Here is a 19,275-nt window from a genome sequence, read left to right as displayed (position 1 = left end):
CATAATTGCAGTGTGTAATCCAGAAAGTATTGCGCCTTCACACGCCAATACCACAATAAAAATATAATCTACGCCTTGCGCAAATTCTGAATATGATGGTCTTATTATATGTTAAGGAAATCATGCAAAATCTGTTTGGATGACCTTCACATCACTCACACCTCTATTGCCCATACACAATTGCAGAGTCAATCTAATCACTGTCAAACAAAAGAAAACAAAATTTAAAAAAGTAAAAGGTATACTATGTATATAACAGCAATAGTATACATGGTTGGCCCTATACAAAATCATTGCCACCCCAGTAATATCTCCCCAATTTGTTTCAATCAACCATACTCCCAATAGGGCTGCCTCCTAGCCATATATCTCAATTAAATTGGCCCCAAGCAGATAAGCAAACTGTATTAAATAGACGTGCAGGCAGATGGCTTGAGAGGGATAAGAAATAAGCATACAGATTATGAGGAACTGGCTGAGAAAGGTAAACTAAATGATATAAGTAGATGGGTTGGGAGAGGTAGACTGAAATGTTCAACTATTGAATGGCTTTAACCCCTTAAGGACCAAACTTCTGGAATAAAATGGAATCAGGACATGTCACACATATCATGTGTCCTTAAGGGAGTTAAAGGAACGCTAAAGCCTTATGCTATAATATTACTGCTCCTAGTGCTATACAGGTTTCCCCAATAAAAGTTGTACTTACCTTTTTCCAGAGTCAATGCCTCTAAATGCTCCTTGCCTCTCTGCCTCCCATGTCGACATTGCTTCGTCTTTGATGGTCTAATTCAATACTTTTCATAGAGAAGCATTAAGAACCTGATGCACATGTCCAGTGAGCACCAAAAGGTGCATTCCAATCTTCCTCAGAGAAAATAATTGTGGTCAACGCTTTCCTAGGACCCTCCACGTCAACGTGTTTTACTTTGTCATTGCTGCGGAAGTGTCACTAGTGGCTGTAAGGAAGAGAGCCACTAAATGTGGATTTAGCTCTGCAATGTAAACACTGCAGCTTCTAAAAACTGCCTTGTTGTACATTGCAGAGTTAAAAAGGGACAGGACCATTGCACTCAGACTATTTCAATGAGATGAAGTGGTCTTGGTAACTTTTTAGTCGTCCTTTAAAATATAGATGAAATTGATTGAAGTTCTACGTCCTTATTAGCGATAGGTGTGCAGGGGGCCAGGCTGTCTGAAATGTTAAAACTACTAATTTGTTAGAATGTCTACCATTATTAATAGATGTTACGATTACCATACTTAAATAGACATCAAGGACAGAGGTATTCAACATTTTAATGTATTACATAAGCAAAAGATATTCCATTTTAAGTTCCTGCAGTTTCTCAAATTAATTTGTCAACTACATCTTTTCCAATAATTTGAGTTCGTCAAGCATATATGTTACACACACACACACACACACCTACCTCATCTCCAGGGGGTGTATGGGAAATAGTGTTAGGCACTCAGCAACCCACAAAACCTAAATGGAGCTACTGCTCTAAGCTCATAGTACTTGCACCATAGATGGGACCATAGCCTATGTACAGACCCTTTTACAATTCAACCTAAATACACCCCCCAAAAATTGCAAGAGTACAATTGCCAGTCAAAGTAATTTTCTCTAATTCACCCCTTAGTCAATACAGGCCTAATTAGGAAAATACTGGCATTTTTACACTCCAGCCTTCTTAAAATTAATCCCTTAATCTTCTCTTCTATAAGGATTTGGAAGATTGAAAATACAAACTAAAGCAAATCACATCTGTAGCCACGAAATAAAAGATTAACCTTTATCTACTCTTGGTAATGACATAAAATCCTGCTCTCATTATAAGCAAGCCATTCTTCCACAGTGAAATGTATTTTTTTTACGATTATTACTGTGTCCTGGGAGCAAACATCATTTACTTCACACTGGGGAAAGAGGGGGTTAATGAAACGGGCTGATGAGTAACATTCTCAGAATAAAATGTACATTTGTATAACAAGTGGAGAAAGAAAAAAACGCAATAAAGGGTTAATTAGTGAAGTAATGAGGCCAGAGATTCAAGATTTGTGGGTTTGAGGAATTTAATGAAGCACAGGAGAAATCAAACAAATATATACATATCAAATCTTTAGCCTCCCAATAATTAATGCAGCATGGCACTGCCAGTGCAAACCTTTTATAGCCCCTTGCTTCTCTTGGGCACAATCTCTGCCATGTATTCAATAATTAATTTCCTTCATGCTGAAGGAGTGAGCAATGCAACCCTGCAGCAAAATAAGGGTTAAATTGCACTTAAGTACCTAGCTGGAGCCTCTCCAAGCCACACTCAGATTCTTGGCATTTAATGCTGGTAGACAGTATGTGGGACCGTAAATAAAATGGTTTGATGCGTCATAGGTCCAATCCATTAAAATATCTGCATGGGGAGTATTTATTCATACATTACATAGTGTGGAGTCGCTGAAAGCTGGACCTGCAATCTTTGCAGCACTGAACCAAGTCCTACAAGTGGCTGTCCGTGTGACAGCCACTAGAAGTGACATTAGAAAGCAGTTTAAATACTGCATTTTCACAGAAACCTCAATGTTTACACTGCTGAGCCAGCAGGAAAAGGCTATTTGCCCCATAATTAATTTTAAATATTATTATCTGCATGTTTTGTTTGGGGGCATATGAAAAAAACAACTTGCTAAAGCTGCAGACCTGTTTAGGTTGTGCCAGGGAACACGCCAGAGACTTCCTTTTAAAAAAACTTCTGTGCTGGACCAGCGAGGGAACAGGCAATCACAGCTTCCTATACTTCTCAATGAGGAGGGAAAACAGGTGCATGGTAGCCCTGTGTGCCAACCGCTTCCTTTAGCTCTGCCCACCTAACGGAAGCGGGGAAAAACCTCCCCAGCTGCCAATCCGACGTTTTTGCAAAGTTTTATAGAAGTGCGGATTACTATTGAAATTGGCACTTTTATAAAGTGTCACAAATAGGACTGTGCTTGCAGACACAGAAGCACATTTAGCAAGCTGAAGTTCTTAAGTGGACTTGTCTAAGTGGGTTGGATCGGAGTGTAAATACCAAAAATCAGGTGAGGTCCCCATGATGCATGCACAATAACCCTGTTTTTGCTGCCAAACGGTTGCATGTTGATGTATAAACAGTCCACACATTCCGAGCCCTGTGTGAATTGCACAGAAGACTGCAGAGAAAAGGGAGTAAATGAACAGCAACATAGAATGGCAATGCATTGGGGGTAGTTTGTTAATGTAGGAGTGGTGTGATACATACTGGTACAATGTAGGTTGTATTGCACCATGTAAGCACACCGTACAGCTAATCGTGACATTAATTTCAGTTTTAAGTATATTGGTGTCATTTGAGGGCACAGTTAATTATATCGTTGCCATTTTTAAAGTATTGTGGGGTACATTCATTCCACTGCAGAGCTTTGCAGTCTTGAGCAGTCGCATATACAGCCATATACAGTGCTGCGTATTAGTGCAGAATGTTAGCACACATGCCGAGCAGTGTCTACAAGGTGTATAAGTGTTAACACACCGGTGTCTGTGTAGACAAGCAATGCCATCTCAATTCAGATAGCTGGGAGTCAGTGACTTTACAAAGCACACTGTGAACGAAAGGATGTTATGGGTCAAGCAGTGGTGTATCTACAGTGTACTGCATGACTTAGTGATAAGTGCCATGGCATAAAGAGTGATTAACAACCTTGGAACTCAGATTTTTCTTAACTATATTTCCCATAATGCCTTCCAGCCTTATCTTAGAAGGACAAACACACCTGGTTGTTGGAGTTGGCAGCTGTCTTTGCTGGAACCTTGAATAAACTATACTGAAGCCTAGTGTCAAGATTCCTTATATTTGATGCTGACTCAGGGACAAGGGAGCAGGAGACCCTATGTGTGCACCAGCTACAAAAAGGATTTAAATGGTAAGTGCCTTTATCTTCAGCCTTATATTGCAGGCTGAGCAGCCCATGCCTTAGGAATGTATTTTAAATCAGTGCTTGAGCAGTTTGGCTTGTGTTTACTACACTAAAACCAGTACTGGCTGAGTGTTTACAGTGTATTTCGATGTTCAGTAAAAGCAGTGTATCCTTGTATAGTACTGTACATTGTCATAGACTAGCATGTATTTGGGTTTCAGTGCAATACACTGTATAACCAGAAGACCCGATAAATTACTCAGTAAATCAATGGGTGGGTCAATGGAATGGATTTAGGAAGTGTGTAAATATGCTAAGGTTCTGAATGGAATTGTATGGAGAGTGACACAGGTGATGGTGCAGAGTCCATTGTACAGGCTCAGAATATTACTGGCCCCTGAGCAGTGGCAGCATGAGATTGCTGTATGTCAGGGTCTGCCGAGGCTCCTCCTTCCATGGAAATCGTCCAGGGCACAGTGACACAAAGCAGCATGGTGAGTCACAGTGACACTGATACCCAGGCTCTGTGTATGTCACACTGTTTAATAGTGAATCCTCTTTTTGGCATGGTGAGTCACAGTGACACTGATACCCAGGTTCTGAATGTCTCACTGTTCAATAGTGAATCCTCTTTTAGGCGCTGATAGAGTTGGCAACGTCTGTAAAAACCAGGCGGGTGGGCCTCTGTAGGGGGCACAGACTGGTGAGTAGGACCTGGGAACACATACACATAGTTAAAACAGATAGGGAAGATACATACTGACATAAAAATGTATTAAGACTCTGCCAGAAAACCCCTTTTCTGCTACAAGAGACTGTAAAAAATACCTTCCTTAGATGTGCTACTCATGGGAGCAATGCTTGCCCCCCCCCCCCCCCGACAGAAAAGCAATTTAGCCACAGCCTTTAATGCGTAAGCGTCACTCTAAACACCTTAAAGACTTTGCCTTATTGCAAAAGATATGGTGAAAAGAGTGTTCTTGTTCCTGTGGCTTCCCAGAGAGGATTACAACTGCAGCTATAAGACTGCCTTCTGGACCAGTGTCTTTGAAGGAGAAATTCTACTCCCTCCATTGCTGTCTAAGATCCATCACAATTGTGAGCAGTGTGGATGGAGATGTCTGGCGTTGGTGAGTCACTGAGAATCTGGTTATGAACAGACAACTTATTAAACAGTTACACTCATTCTATGTGATAAGTGAAACTGCATCTGGAGACTTAACTACTTATGCCATAAACCGCTGCTTGACAGACAGACTAGAATGAGACACTTGTGTTTAGTGGGGTCTCTTCCTGGTCTAGTACATGTCTGATAAATGGAAAGAAAAAACAAAACAAAACAACATCACAATTAATAATAAAATTTTAATTAGCTATTAAAATGTGATTTTTCCTTTTCATCTTTAGTCCCCCCACTGAAGAGCAATGAATACAGAAATTACTGGTATAAAGTACACTGTAAGTATGCCCCCAGAAGTAGATATGACAAAAGCAGAAGGTTTTACATCATGCCATGAGTGGAACTGTGGCTGGTGGGGTGGGGGGGAATTATCTACTTATCCATACATCTCTCCTAGACGGAAGTTTATGGGATAAGAACAGAAATTTAACATCCTGCAGCAAATCCAATAACCCTCAGGACTCATCTCATACTCAGTGGAGATAACACATGGCTACTCTACCATCCTCCCTCACCTCCTCCCCCTCTTTCCTATTCTCCTCCCAGCTGTAAATACCTTCATATACCTTTCCATCTCTGTCCTTCAGGCCTCATCTCACACTAAGTAGAGCTCTGCATTTTTCCCCCTCACCACTCAGCCAACCCAGTGTATCCTCTTAGTAATGCATTGGGGGCTAGTGCACATGCGCAGCAAATTGCTGCACTGCTCCAATCGGCATCTGTGACAGACCACCTGGCATCCCGACTGGGTGCCTCTATCAATCGATGCTCCTAGTGCTCACCGAGGACTCCAAGCACTCCACTAGACACCATCAGCACCATAGATCCCACAAACTGCCACAGCTTGGCTGGGGTCTCGCCATCCTCCACCCACCCTGGACCCAAAACCAGGATCCAGCTGAACCTCTCCTACTCCAGAGAGTATAGCAAGAACAGCTCTTATAAGAGCTAGTGATTAGAACCCAGGGGAGTATAATGAGTATAGCAATCACCAGAGTGAATATAGCTGTCCCCTCCACACATGAGACAAGGCTCTATGTTGAGGGTGAAGAGGAACTGATTTTAATGATGCCACACTTGGCCTTATGACAATCCCCATGCAAGGGGTATGCCCACACGGGGAACGGAGTTATAATATTCACAAACCAATAAGAACAATATTCCAGTGCATGACACTCCCACACATAGCATACAATCCCTCCCCTCTGCCTGGGAGATAATTGAGTCAGATACTGTATTAACCCAATTATCTCCAGGCAGAGAAAACACACATTTCTATAAAGTCTCAAAAGTACCCCAAATAACATATCTCCACAACACATCACATCCCATGATAACCCTGATCTGGGTAACCAACATATCCAAAAATCACCCAGATCAGTTCAGGAATTCTATGGAAGTCATTTATTTGACCGACCACAGGCATGGTCCCATGCCCAAAACAGTTCCAGAGAATCAGGGCTTGTGGTCGGTCTAGTTCGGTAGTTTGAAAACGAACAAACTACCGAACAGAGTCAATAGTCTTACCCTGGAGCTTGTTCCCTTCCTCCAGACGAATGATTTCACACAACAGTGCCCTTCTAACTTGTATAGAAACGAACGCAGGCGATGATGGAAGTCCAGCGGTGTTCAGCAGTTTCTGTGTCCGATTTTAGTTCCATCAGATTCATGCCCAAACACTGCTGCCTGCGTTCATGCGAACAAGATGGTGCCACCTCATGGTTGTCCATAGGAGTTGCGGCCACCCAGAAGAACAATTAGAACACTCGGTGAGAAACGTTCCAAGCTGTTAATAGGTGTTAACAAGCTCCAGGGTTGTCTCTGGTTCATGCAGTTGATTGGTAATTCGAAGTGCTGCTTCGAAAGTTTGAAGTGTGGCCATACAAGTCCAAAAAGGCACGCACAGTGGTTTTAATCAGGGTTTAAACACAGGGGCCATAGTCACAGGGTAGGAGGCTGGCAAACAGGCCCCTCCAAAAATCAGTGTCGAGGTTACTTTCGCCACAGCATCTTCTTAGAGATACATTGAATTAATGCATCTCTATGGGGAGTATTTATTCATACATTACATAGTGTGGAGTCGCTGAAAGCTGGACCTGCAATCTTTGCAGCACTGAACCAAGTCCTACAAGTGGCTGTCCGTGTGACAGCCACTAGAAGTGACATTAGAAAGCAGTTTAAATACTGCATTTTCACAGAAACCTCAATGTTTACACTGCTGAGCCAGCAGGAAAAGGCCATTTGCCCCATAATTAATACATTAAGCTATAGCGGCTTTGGTGTCTATAGTGTCCCCTTATTTCCTGCCTATTGTGTCTCTTTAAAAAGTATTAATACACAAATGCTAAGCTAATGGCAGGAACGCTAAACAGCGTACCAGAAAAGGAAGCCACCAAGGCGAAACGCGTCATCACGTTTTTCGGACGCTCTACGTCAGTACGTGCTACAAGCACCTCCCATTCCCGGAAGCATTCTATCACTGGAAAGACCGCAAGTGCATGCCGCGAGTCCTAAGTGTATGGAGATCTATCGAAGCTTTCCAGGGAGAGGGGTGATTCATTTTATATTGTTTTGAATCAATAAAAGGTTTTCTTTGATTTTGGTGCCGTCCTGCTTGTTTTAAAGCACACCATCCGACTTCTACAGAATCCTACAGAAAGGATTTCAAAGCATCATAAGCTAGAGCAGACTTTCTTCTGCTCTACCATTGTGAGTTGCCAATCTATTTGTTATTTTAATTTATATTCATTATATGGATTTACACTATATTGTTTTTTTATTCCCTTTATTTATATGTGGAGCGTTTTAAAATTACTCCTGCATCTGCAGCTGTTTCAATATTGTGAGGAGTAAGTTGTTCATTTGGTTATATTTCACCAAAGCAGAAATTCACTCAATATTAACGTTGGAATTAATACATTTGCACTTTAAGTATATAACCTATTGCATTTGCACTTTATTCATTATCCTTCTATTAAATCTATGCACAGACTGATTTAAAATTGTTAAATTAACACTTAAAGGCACAGCGCACTTTTTTTCTGCACATTGCTTCTCTTTGAGCCTGATCTTGTAGTCAAGTAGCTGGAGGACCACTAATGCTGTGGCATATATGAGCCGGTTTGTTTAACTGCAGCTAGTATGCTGTCTGGTGGTTGCTTTCCAGTGATTTTCGGTAGTCTTGTCCACAGGTTAAGTTTGAACCATAAATATGTGGCTGAAAGATTTGCCTATTACAATGTGGGATACACCACACATATTGTGAGCAATCATATTCGTGTACACCACAGTGCAAAAACCTGGAAAGCAAAAATATCCCTAACTCTAGCCCTAATAGTGGATCTCAAAATCTGTTTTCCTGATTGTACTCACAGTATAAAGATCACGATTACAGCTCTAATAAGCAAAGGCAGGCTAGTTACAAAAAATGTAGTTGTTCAAAGAGCAGTGTTGGAATGTTTGATAGTGGGTGTAGCTCAGAAATATTTCGATTTCTACTGAGGATGAATATTGTAAGTTAAGTGGCTGAACTTATAGGTTCCAGCACAAGAGTCCATGTTGACAGTAATAAGTTAATCCCGATTATAGTAAAAAAATAAAAAAGTATAGATGTTCTGGTATATTTATGGAGAGATATGGTCCCTCCCACACCTGTTAAATCAATTCTCTGCATATAGTTTAAACAAGCAGACTGCACCTAGTGTGCAACCAGACTACTAGGTGCAGTAATATTACTCTAGCAAGCGTGTCTTGCTCTCACTTTGGGATACAGGACATATTTTACTTTGTTCTCACACTGCTGTGATGGCAATTAAGTCAGATTGTTGGTGTCATTGGGAGCATTGTCCTGATTAAGGAAGCAGGGTCACTTTCACTGGATGGGGATAGGTTGTAGCCAGGGGTATAGGTGAGGGAGGAGAGGAGTACTGATTAATATTTTCTTTAATAAAATTAATTTATATCACTTTGATCAATTATATATTCAATACATTATAAGATGTGATAAATTAATGTTAACCTGTGGAGGAAGAGAGTTGGTGAAATGGAGAGAGACTGTGTGGCATAATGACCCTCCACAAAACCATCTCCCAGCATTCACACACACACTGACCTCAATAATAATAATAATAATAATAATAAAAAAAACACAACACGCATTGACTTGACAAAAAACACGCCCGGTATTCACATACACTGAAACCACCACCCACACACACACAAAAAACTAAACCTTTGCATATAAACACTGACCCTTAAATAAACACACACACACACTGACCTGCTAAAATAATTTAAAAAACACCCCCGCATTAAAGCAATTTGACCAGGCAAAATAAAAAATGCCCCAGCATTTACATTAACAATGACCCTTCAAGAAAACATGCCTCAGCATTCACACACTTAGATCCTATAGAAGACATGACACAGCATTCACACACACACACAGACCGTCAAAAAAAAATAATACCCTCTGGCATTCACACACTTTCACACAAACACATACTCTGACCATCACAAAAAACATGCTGCTGAATTTACGCAATGACAATTCTTCCAGCTTGTCACATAATGCATACCCCAGAACAGAATTACTATAATAATGTTATTGATAATGGACGAACATATTATTCAGTCATGTCTAATGGTTATGCAATATGTAAACAAAACACAACCGACAAATTATTTTTAGCAAAATAAATGGAGAGAGCTGAGGCGTTGATCAAACAATCATACAGTTTGACATGGCAATGAATATGGGTTTTAAAGGGATTCTATAGTACCAGGAAAACAAAGCCGTTTACCTGGCACTATAGAATCCTACAGTTCCTTGCGCCCCCTCCTCCCCTCCCTGCTGAATCCAGCCAATGTCCCTCTGCGCTGGGTCACTCTCACTAGGATTTCCCAATAGGAAAGCATTAATCAGTGCTTTCCTATGGGAATTACGGTGACGCTGGACGTTCTCATGCATAGCATGAGAACGTCCAGCGTCATTTAGACGACCAAAAGCCCCTTTAGTGAGACATTAACCCTGCTAGGTAATTATTGCAGTTTTTCAGAAACTGCAATAATTACCACTGTAGAGTTAAGGGACATGGATCATTGCACCCAGACCACTTTAATGAGTCGAGTGGTCTGGGTGCCTACAGTGTCCCTTTAACATTACTGCCTTTCTCTTCCATACAATGAAAGTGCCACATGTACAGCGTATACTTATAGATAAATACCTTGCCCTGTGGCTGTTGGTCCCTATTTGGCTCCAGCAGTTCTTGTTCAAGATCTTCCTGTTCTTCAGCTGGGTCAAAATTATACATTGGCATCAATTGATGGCGGAGCTTTTCCAGCCTGGGGGGGGGGGGGGGGGGGGAATAATGGCAATTAGCAGATCTCACAAAAATGAGCTTAAAGAGACACTATAGACCTAAAAACATTAGCTTAATGAAGTGGTTTTGGTGTATAGATCATGCGGCCCTGCAGTCTCACTGCTCAATTCTCTGCTATTTAAGAGTCAAATCACCTTTTTTTCTGTCCATTCAGCCCTAGCCACACCTTCCCTAGCAGTGACTGACACAATCTGCATGAAGAAAATTAGCATTTTTAGAATGTCAACCAGATGTTAACTTGCTTTATGAGTTTATATGTCCTGCTCTGCAAATAAACTTTTTTCACACACAGGAAGGTCCTGCTGGGTCTAGATGGCTATTAACAGAGCAGGAGATAACAAATTCTAAATTAAACACTACAATAAAGGAAGTGTAAACATTAGATAACTCTTTACAGGAAGTGTTTAGGAAGGCTGTGTAAGTCACATGAAGGGAAGTGTGACTGGGGCTGCATTAACAAAATTATTTAACTCATAAATGGCAGATAAGTGAGCAGTGAGACTGCATGGGACATGATTTATACACCATAACTGCTTCATAAAGCTAAAGTTGTTTTAGAAACTCTAGTGGTTCATTAAGGCTGGGAGCAGTAGAGGAAGGCAATGATAGAATATATACAAGCTTATTAGACTTTATACTCTTCATGTCATAGAAACATTGTGCGGCCGGCAAAAATAAAATCTGTAAGTTAGGCTAACAGAATAGTATGTGAATGTAAGTTCAAAAATCACCAGCTTTAATCACTTTGTTAAATTTCCACTCAGCCAATTATACGGAATGGCTGCTCCATTGGAATAGATCTTTTTCATTCATTGTTATGTGTTGACGTCAAAGCACTTCTTCTATTGCACAGCCTTTGAATTCTACATCCACTACTTACAGATCCTTTCCCAAGTATTAATCATTTTAAAATTGATGCATTCTCTTTAAAATGTCTATCATAAAACTGTCTGTCTTGTTTTTGTACTAGAATAGAATTTAAAAATCTGCCCCTATCTTTCGCTGCCGGTTTTTAGATAGGCCTGGCATCCACTAAATGTGTGCAAATGAAGGTCAGCTGCAACGGTTATGCAACATAGTCTCTACAATGGGCTAGTGAAATCACCTTCAAACATACAAATGAAAATATACGATTCATTTAAAATGTCTTAACAAATGCTGTTCCTCCTGTCATTTTCAAAATGAGTCCTATCCAGGTCCAAATATACTTTCAGCTCTTGAGAAGAAGAAAAAAGAAGCTGTGTGGAGGTAGCTGATAACTTGTTCATTGGCTTTATATTTCTTTTATGAATGAAGCTACTTGCAGCTGCACAGGATTGATTGCAGAAAGATCTGAGAGAATGTATCTAGTAACTTAAGACTTCTATGGCATGTACACTTTGTGCAATATTGGTGACAGACAGGGAGGTGGGCATGAAGGTACATAGCTACATTATTTTGTTATGCAGTATGTTCAAAGAACACTCCAAGCCCAATACCCACTAGAGCGCCCCTCCTTCCCCAAAGTAAGTAGTCAAACCCTCTGCCCAAGATTTAGCTACTTATCTGTTGTCTGCTAGACAGCGGTCATGTGCTCAATGAGAGCGAGAGGCTCTGTCTATAGAGATAAGCCAGGAAGTGCAGGGATTAGCTCATTAGCAGAGAACCATCAGGTGACGCAAGTTCAATATAGCAAATGGAAACTTCGAACCAGCTCTCAGTGGAGGAAGTTTCCACCACTTGGCAGACCACAAGTATATTGTCAAACTATTAGCAATTTATTTCATTACATGGGGTGGGCACCAGAGCACTCTTTACACCATAACCACTACTGAGACTGTTCCTTTTTAGTGGTTATAGTGGTAAGATTATTCCTTTAAGTACACAGCTAGCATTTAAAAGAAGACAGAGACTTGAAGCTCCATAAACTATTATAAAATACAAGAAGAAATAAAGCAAATAAGAAATAAAAAAATGCATTACAGCAAGAAACCTCACCTTTTTCGTTTTCTGATGTAAAGAACCTGAAAAGAGAGAAAAAGAAAGAGAAAGAAAGATAGAGTGAAAGAGAATTGAGAAAAAGAAAATGAGTTTAACTAAAGAGTGAATTAATAATGGAATCGAAATATTTAGTCCAAAATTACCTTTTTATCCCTAGACCGCTAATTTTGGACGTGGTTGTTAATTCACTGTTTAGCAAATAAACTCCTGTTGCTATAAACAGACAAAGTGGTGAAGTAAAGAGGGAAAAAAAAAACCACTACATCTCCAATTGTACTCTATATATTGTTCTTTTACTGTAATCCATAATGGAATACTAACAATAACAACCGGCCTTAAGCAGTGTTTTATAATGATATTTGAAATATACACAGCCAACACTAAAAAATAAAGGATTACATTTGCTTTATTCAGGCCAACTACCTCACCAATGGGAGACAGAATTTCTAGAATGCTTATCTTCCATTGGCCATGTACAATTACTGATAAGAGTGTGACAGCAATCACACTCCTTTTACACTGTTAGCCAGGTCTAGTACATTACAGTAGATTATTCACTGTCTCAACTAACTGCCTTCAGCTGAGCTCTGCATGCAGAGACTTACAGAAAGGGGTCATGTGAGGTCACAACATGGCACTTCAGTGGCTGGCAGCTAGAGTTTCTGGATGGAGAAGGCGTGGGGTGACTGGGAGAGGAAAGTCATCAGTAATATCGGTAAATTACAAGGCCGATACGGGTTATCGGTAAAATGCTAAATTTCGGCTTTGATAATCGCCGGAACAGATTATCGGTCTATCCCTAATCAATAGTTTAGTGTCTGCCATTTAGAACTTAAATCATTATGTTTATGCAGCCCTAGCCTTCGCGTCTCTTTGCGGAGACTGTCACAGTCTCCCTAAATATTTAGCTTCCCTTATTGCAAGTATGTTTAATTTTGAATTTTCCACATCCTGCCTTGTTAATTGTCTGCTAGAGCCTCCTATGTGTGATTAAAGCTCAATTAACAGAGCAGGAGACACACTTCTAAACTAAACACAATGTACTGTAAGATATGACTGAAATGTAAACCTTTCTTTCACAGAGACTGAGTCACAGACCAGGGAAGTGTGGCTGGAGCTACATAAATAGAAGTAAAAGGGATTTACTCCTAAATGGCAAATAATTGAATAGTGACACTGCAAGGGCATAACCTATACACCAAAATTGCTTCATTAATCTGAAGAAGTAGTTGAGTTGCTTAGTGTATACTTTTACCCTTTTTGCCAATATAGCTCTTGATTGAATAGTTTTGTGTAAGCTTTTTAACTAATTTAATATTGCGAAAAATGTTTTGATATGTTATTTACATGATATATTTTTTTTTATATATATATATATATATATAAAAAAAAATTCAGTTTATCCAAAAATATTAAATCATTTGAAAAAAGTGTCAACAAAAATATTAAATTAATGCCATAATTGACATTGTGCCATATCAGAACAATGATTCAAACAGCACTCCAGGATTTAGGCCCAGTTCTATTCCATTGGCGATACTGAGAACACTTGGCCTGTTGGGGATCAGTGTAACAAAATAAAATTTGTAACAAATGGGGAAATAAACATTTCTACCTCCCAATAGCTATGCACACTTCTGTAATCTCAATACTGTTCCCAATAGGATATTGTACAATTTCTACTCTAAGATAGATATACTTAAGTTTAAAGGCTTCAAAAAAAACAAAAACAATGATAAATATCATACTGTGAAATGCTTATCAATTTGATCAAAAGTAAACCCATTTCTACAACAAAAATGACCATGTAGAAACAAAAATGATAGACAAACTAGAGATGTATTTGAGCTATTTAATGGATTGGTTATATCTTCAGCATTATTATTAATAGTGTTTGTTTTACTAAAGTATAGATGTAGTGTATGATTGGAAGTAGCTAATATGTATGCAGTAGTTGCACTTTGCCACACTACTTGCCAAGGCTGAACTTTCACTCACCTATGGCTATTGAAAAGTGGATAGTTTAACCCTGCTACATAAAAACATACCCTGGCATTTTCAGTCATTAGATATGGGATATGTCCCGATGCACATTGTATGTTGAAATTATCATCTGCATTGTGTATAACTAATGTGTACATAATTTGTGCACTATACGGTTTTGTCAGCAGTTCAGGTACCATACTTTCCATAGTCACACACCATTGCCAAAATCAGTCCGAACACAGTGGCAATGCCAAGGGACAGCAGCCAGGTGCCCATGGTGGGAGCCCCACTGGAGTCTAAACCTTTGGTGCTGTTGTTTGTGGATGTGCTGGAATCAGCCGCCACAGTGACTCCAAAATACAGAGGCGATGTCACGTTACGGTTACTCATGTCTGTGCTGTTACCAGCAGCCTCTGCACTAGGTCACACATCCCTGGACTAGCCTGCAATGAAAAATATGGAGGACACATTACATAGAGGTCATTGCTTGATATAACACAGGTCATCATATATTTCAGGGGAGATGTGTATAGACAGGGGCAGCATGGATGCCGTGCAGTTCTGAATGTCAGCTCAGGACACAAAGAAAGTTGTATAATGCAGCAGGGATGACATGCAGAGCTGTATATTGGCACAGGGGTAGCTGGGCTGACATGTATAGCTGTATACTGGCTAAGAGAGACTGCATGGCTGCCAAGTAGAGCCGTATGCTAGGAATAGTATGAAGGGCTGTATACTGGCACAGGGCTGCAAGGATGACATCCAGAGATGTATATTATTAGCTCAAGCCCAGCAGGATTCCAGGAAGTCTGATATTTTAGCTCAGTGTCAACAGGGATGCCACACAGTGCTGTATATTGGGCGTATATTGGGCTCATGGCCTGCAGAGATGCCATGCAGAACTAAATATTGTTTCAGGGACCACATGAATGCCCATGGCCAGTAAAACTGTCATAGAGAGCAGTATAATAGTCCAGGGCTAGCAGGAATGCCAAAGAGAGCAGTATATAAGCCCAGGGCCAGCAAGAATGCCATAGAGAGCAGTAAATTAGCCCACAGCCAGCAGGAATGCCATAGAGAGCAGTATATTAGTCCTGGGTCTGCAAGAATGCCATTCATTGCTGCATATTGCTTCAGTGGAGGCAAGGATGGCATGCAGACCGTATATCAACTCAAGGGAAGCAGAACTGGAATACATAGGTATATTTTAACTCTGTGAAAGCAGGGATGCAATGCAAAGGGCCAAAGTGATGCCACACAGATGTCAGATCTAGAATAGCTTTGTGCAGCAGGAATGCTATGCAAAGATCAGAGACACCAGGGTTGCAATGGAGAGCTATATATTGGCATCTTTGTATATATAGTATATTACATCAGGAGGTAGAAAAATGCTGTGCGCAGCTGTACATGGGCAGCAAGGTAGTCATGTAATGATCTCTAAGGGATGGGGGGGCAGCAGGTGTGCAATGCAGAGCTGTATACTGGGTGAGGGTAAAACAGGAACATGCAGAGCTGTATAATGGGTGATGGGCAACAGGGATGCCATTCAGAGCTGTATTGTGAGTGAGGGGTAGCAGGGGTGCCATGCACATCTGTATATTGGGTGAGTTGCAGCATGGGTGCCATGCAGAGCTAGATATGGAGTGAGGATAAAACCAGATTAACATGCAGAGCTGTATATTGGGTGCAGGGTAGCAGGGGTGCCATGCAGAGCTATATATTGGGTGGGAGAGCAGGGGTGCCATGCAGAGCTGTATATTGAGTGGGGGACAGCAGAGGTGCCATGCAGAGCTGTATATTGGATGGGGGATAGCAGGGGTGCCATGCAGAGCTGTATATTGGATGGGGGATAGCAGGGGTGCCATGCAGAGCTGTATATTGGATGGGGGATAGCAGGGGTGCCATGCAGAGCTGTATATTGGATGGGGGATAGCAGGGGTGCCATGCAGAGCTGTATATTGGATGGGGGATAGCAGGGGTGCCACGCCGAGCTGTATATTGGGTGGGGGAGCAGGGGTGCCATGCAGAGCTGTAAATTGGATGGTGGGGGGAGCAGGGGGTGCCATGCAGAGCTGTATATTGGGTGGGGGTAGCAGAGCTGTATATTAGGTGGGGGTAGCAGAGCTGTATATTGGGTGGGGGTAGCAGAGCTGTATATTGGGTGGGAAAGCAGGGGGAGGGGGCATGCAGAGCTGTATATTGGGTGGGGGTAGCAGGGGTGCCATGCAGGGCTGTATATTGGGTGGGGGTAGCAGGGGTGCCATGCAGGGCTGTATATTGGGTGGGGGACAGCAGGGGTGCCATGCAGAGCTGTTTTATATTGAGTGGGGGACAGCAGGGGTGCCATGCAGAGCTGTATATTGGGTGGGGGAGAGCAGGGGTGCCATGCAGAGCTGTATATTGGGTGGGGGAGAGCAGGGGTGCCATGCAGAGCTGTATCTTGGGTGGGAAAGCAGGGGTGCCATGCAGAGCTGTATCTTGGGTGGGGGAGAGCAGGGGTGCCATGCAGAGCTGTATCTTGGGTGGGAAAGCAGGGGTGCCATGCAGAGCTGTATGTTTGGTGGGGGAGAACAGGGGTGCCATGCAGAGCTGTATGTTCGGTGGGGGAGAACAGGGGTGCCATGCAGAGCTGTATATTGGGTGGGGGAGAACAGGGGTGCCATGCAGAGCTGTATATTGGGTGGGGGGAGCAGGGGTGCCATGCAGAGCTGTATATTGGGTGGGGGGAGCAGGGGTGCCATGCAGAGCTGTATATTGGGTGGGGGGGGGAGCAGGGGATGCCATGCAGATCTGTATATTGGGTGGGGGGGAGCAGGGGGTGCCATGCAGAGCTGTATATTGGGTGGGGGAGCAGGGGGTGCCATGCAGAGCTGTATATTGGGTGGGGGAGCAGGGGTGCCATGCAGAGCTGTATATTGGGTGGGGGAGGAGCAGGGGGTGCCATGCAGAGCTGTATATTGGGTGGGGAGGAGCAGGGGGTGCCATGCAGAGCTGTATATTGGGTGGGGGTAGCAGAGCTGTATATTGGGTGGGGGAGCAGGGGTGCCATGCAGAGCTGTATATTGGGTGGGAAAGCAGGGGGAGGGGGCATGCAGAGCTGTATATTGGGTGGGAGCATCCACTAACAAGGTATTATCAGTAGGAGAGGCAGTCTGACCTCAGCCCATTAACGGAGCGCCATTTTCGCCAGTGACAGCCCGGGCAGTCTGGCAGGTTCTCTCTCAGTCAGGGTACCAGGGGCAGCTCCCGTGTCTGGATGCAGGGACACGCCCTCTGCCAGTAACTCTGCTTTTCATTGGACGCCGAAGAACCCGCTTTCCTGGGTCCCATTGGTTCTTCCATGTGACAATCAACTCGGCAAAACAGAGTCTGTGGCTGGTACCCTGCGAGTGATGACGGCCAGGTCACATGCTTCAGCAAAGTTTCTATGACAACCGTAGGAGCGGCCAAGAGTTCAGGTGTTTATACCGGAAGCGATCGAATGACGTAAAATGATAGTGTGTTTCACTGGTGGCCATCTTTATGGTGGTCCCTGTTGGCACTGTCCTGGTGTGTAGATGTCCAGGATTTGCCTGTTTTACGAGTGGCAGCGCTTCTGTGTCATCAGCTTCTAAAATTATGGCCAAATATTCACCTATGGCACAACTACAGCTTCATTATCCCCTTACAATGTTTCTGTAACTGTATATATATATATACACACTAACAGGCTGTAAACCTTGAATCCAGTGCAAGACAAAGCACCCCTAGCTGGGCTCCACACATCTGTCTGTCCTATGTCACCAGTGCTCTCTTGTTGTCCAATAAAATGCTTCACGTAGAGACTGTTTCCTTGGCTCAGAGTACACAAGGAGGGAGTGTGATTGAACAGAAGGAGGAAGGGTATTAGAATAAAAAAAAAGAAAGGATTGTGGTGGAATCTCGGTAAAAATAAATTTAGTAGGCCGAGATTACCACGTGGCATGTGTACGTGCATATGCTGACGTATCGATCAGTTGGTTGTGTGATGTAATTCCAGTAAAATACAAGTTTAGCAGGCTAAGATTGCCACAAGGCATATGTATGTATATGTGTTTGTAGTATCAGTTAGTTAATTACACGTAGCTAAGATACTGTTATCACTGTACTGACCAGGTGCAGGAATGTAAGAACTGGAATTACGCGTCCCTCTCCTTTGTATCAGATGAGCCACGTGGTTAGACCGGATGGATGAGTTTAGACTCTATTTATTAAATAGGTTAAGGGTATGTGTGGGTGTAGTTAATTGTGGGAGGAGCTACAGTGCTATATAAGGAATGTACTCTATGTATTCAGTACTCAGACTTTGCTGTATTTTGGTGACGCTAGTCCCTCTGAGTCCCGATCGGTGATCCAATAAAGAATCTCTTCCTTCCTGAAGAAACCTGTGTCCATCTCTCTGTGCTTGGCTTCCGTCAGTTTCTCCGGTATCATTTGGTGCATTGGCCGGGAAGCTCATCGTTCAACGGTAGCTGAGAGGCAGAGGCGTGAGACGGTCTATCTTTGCCCACGTTCTCTACGGCTGCACCCCTGAACTTCTGCGTGGACCTCCCTTCGTCTCGGCGCCACTGGTCTGTTGTCCAGGAGATCATCGGCCTCTACGTGAGAAGTGCTGGGGTGTCCCCGTCGATGAGTGTGAACTCAGGTTCAGGAACGAGGAGGTAAGACAACTGCTGTTTTAGACGGCAGGACCCACTAGGGGTATACCGATTGTGCGGTAGGCCCAAAGGGGTTTTGAATCTGTGTATCTGCCCCCTCTGTCGGAGGGAAGGAGCGAAGGCGCACCGCTCGATCGAA

At 42.5% G+C, this 19,275-nt stretch overlaps 1 protein-coding gene across 1 annotated transcript; it reads right to left on the bottom strand.

Annotated features, from left to right (window-relative positions):
• Positions 1-2,067: 2,067 nt before the first annotated feature.
• C7H3orf18 (chromosome 7 C3orf18 homolog) lies at positions 2,068-17,727 on the bottom strand. The gene is made up of 5 exons (XM_063426622.1): positions 17,618-17,727; positions 14,677-14,903; positions 12,472-12,497; positions 10,339-10,456; positions 2,068-4,647 (listed from the first exon to the last, which is right to left on the bottom strand). Exons 2-5 carry the CDS (start codon positions 14,848-14,850, stop codon positions 4,567-4,569), a joined length of 399 nt encoding a protein of 132 aa, XP_063282692.1. The 5' UTR covers positions 14,851-14,903; positions 17,618-17,727; the 3' UTR covers positions 2,068-4,566.
• Between the last annotated feature and the right edge of the window lie 1,548 nt (positions 17,728-19,275).

This window comes from Pelobates fuscus, chromosome 7, assembly GCF_036172605.1.
Source record: "Pelobates fuscus isolate aPelFus1 chromosome 7, aPelFus1.pri, whole genome shotgun sequence".
In the NCBI taxonomy this organism is placed as follows: domain Eukaryota; kingdom Metazoa; phylum Chordata; class Amphibia; order Anura; family Pelobatidae; genus Pelobates; species Pelobates fuscus.
Note: the sequence above shows the minus strand (reverse complement) of the source record. Positions and strands in the feature narration are given on the sequence as shown.

Coding starts and splice junctions, on each gene's coding strand:
- C7H3orf18 (XM_063426622.1), bottom strand. CDS start 14,850: ATGAGTAACCGTAACGTGACATCGCCTCTGTATTTTGGAGTCACTGTG. Junction 10,457..12,471: donor TACATCAGAAAACGAAAAAG/GTGAGGTTTCTT, acceptor CCCCCCCCCCAG/GCTGGAAAAGCTCCGCCATC. Junction 4,648..10,338: donor ACCAACAGCCACAGGGCAAG/GTATTTATCTAT, acceptor ATGTGTTCCCAG/GTCCTACTCACCAGTCTGTG.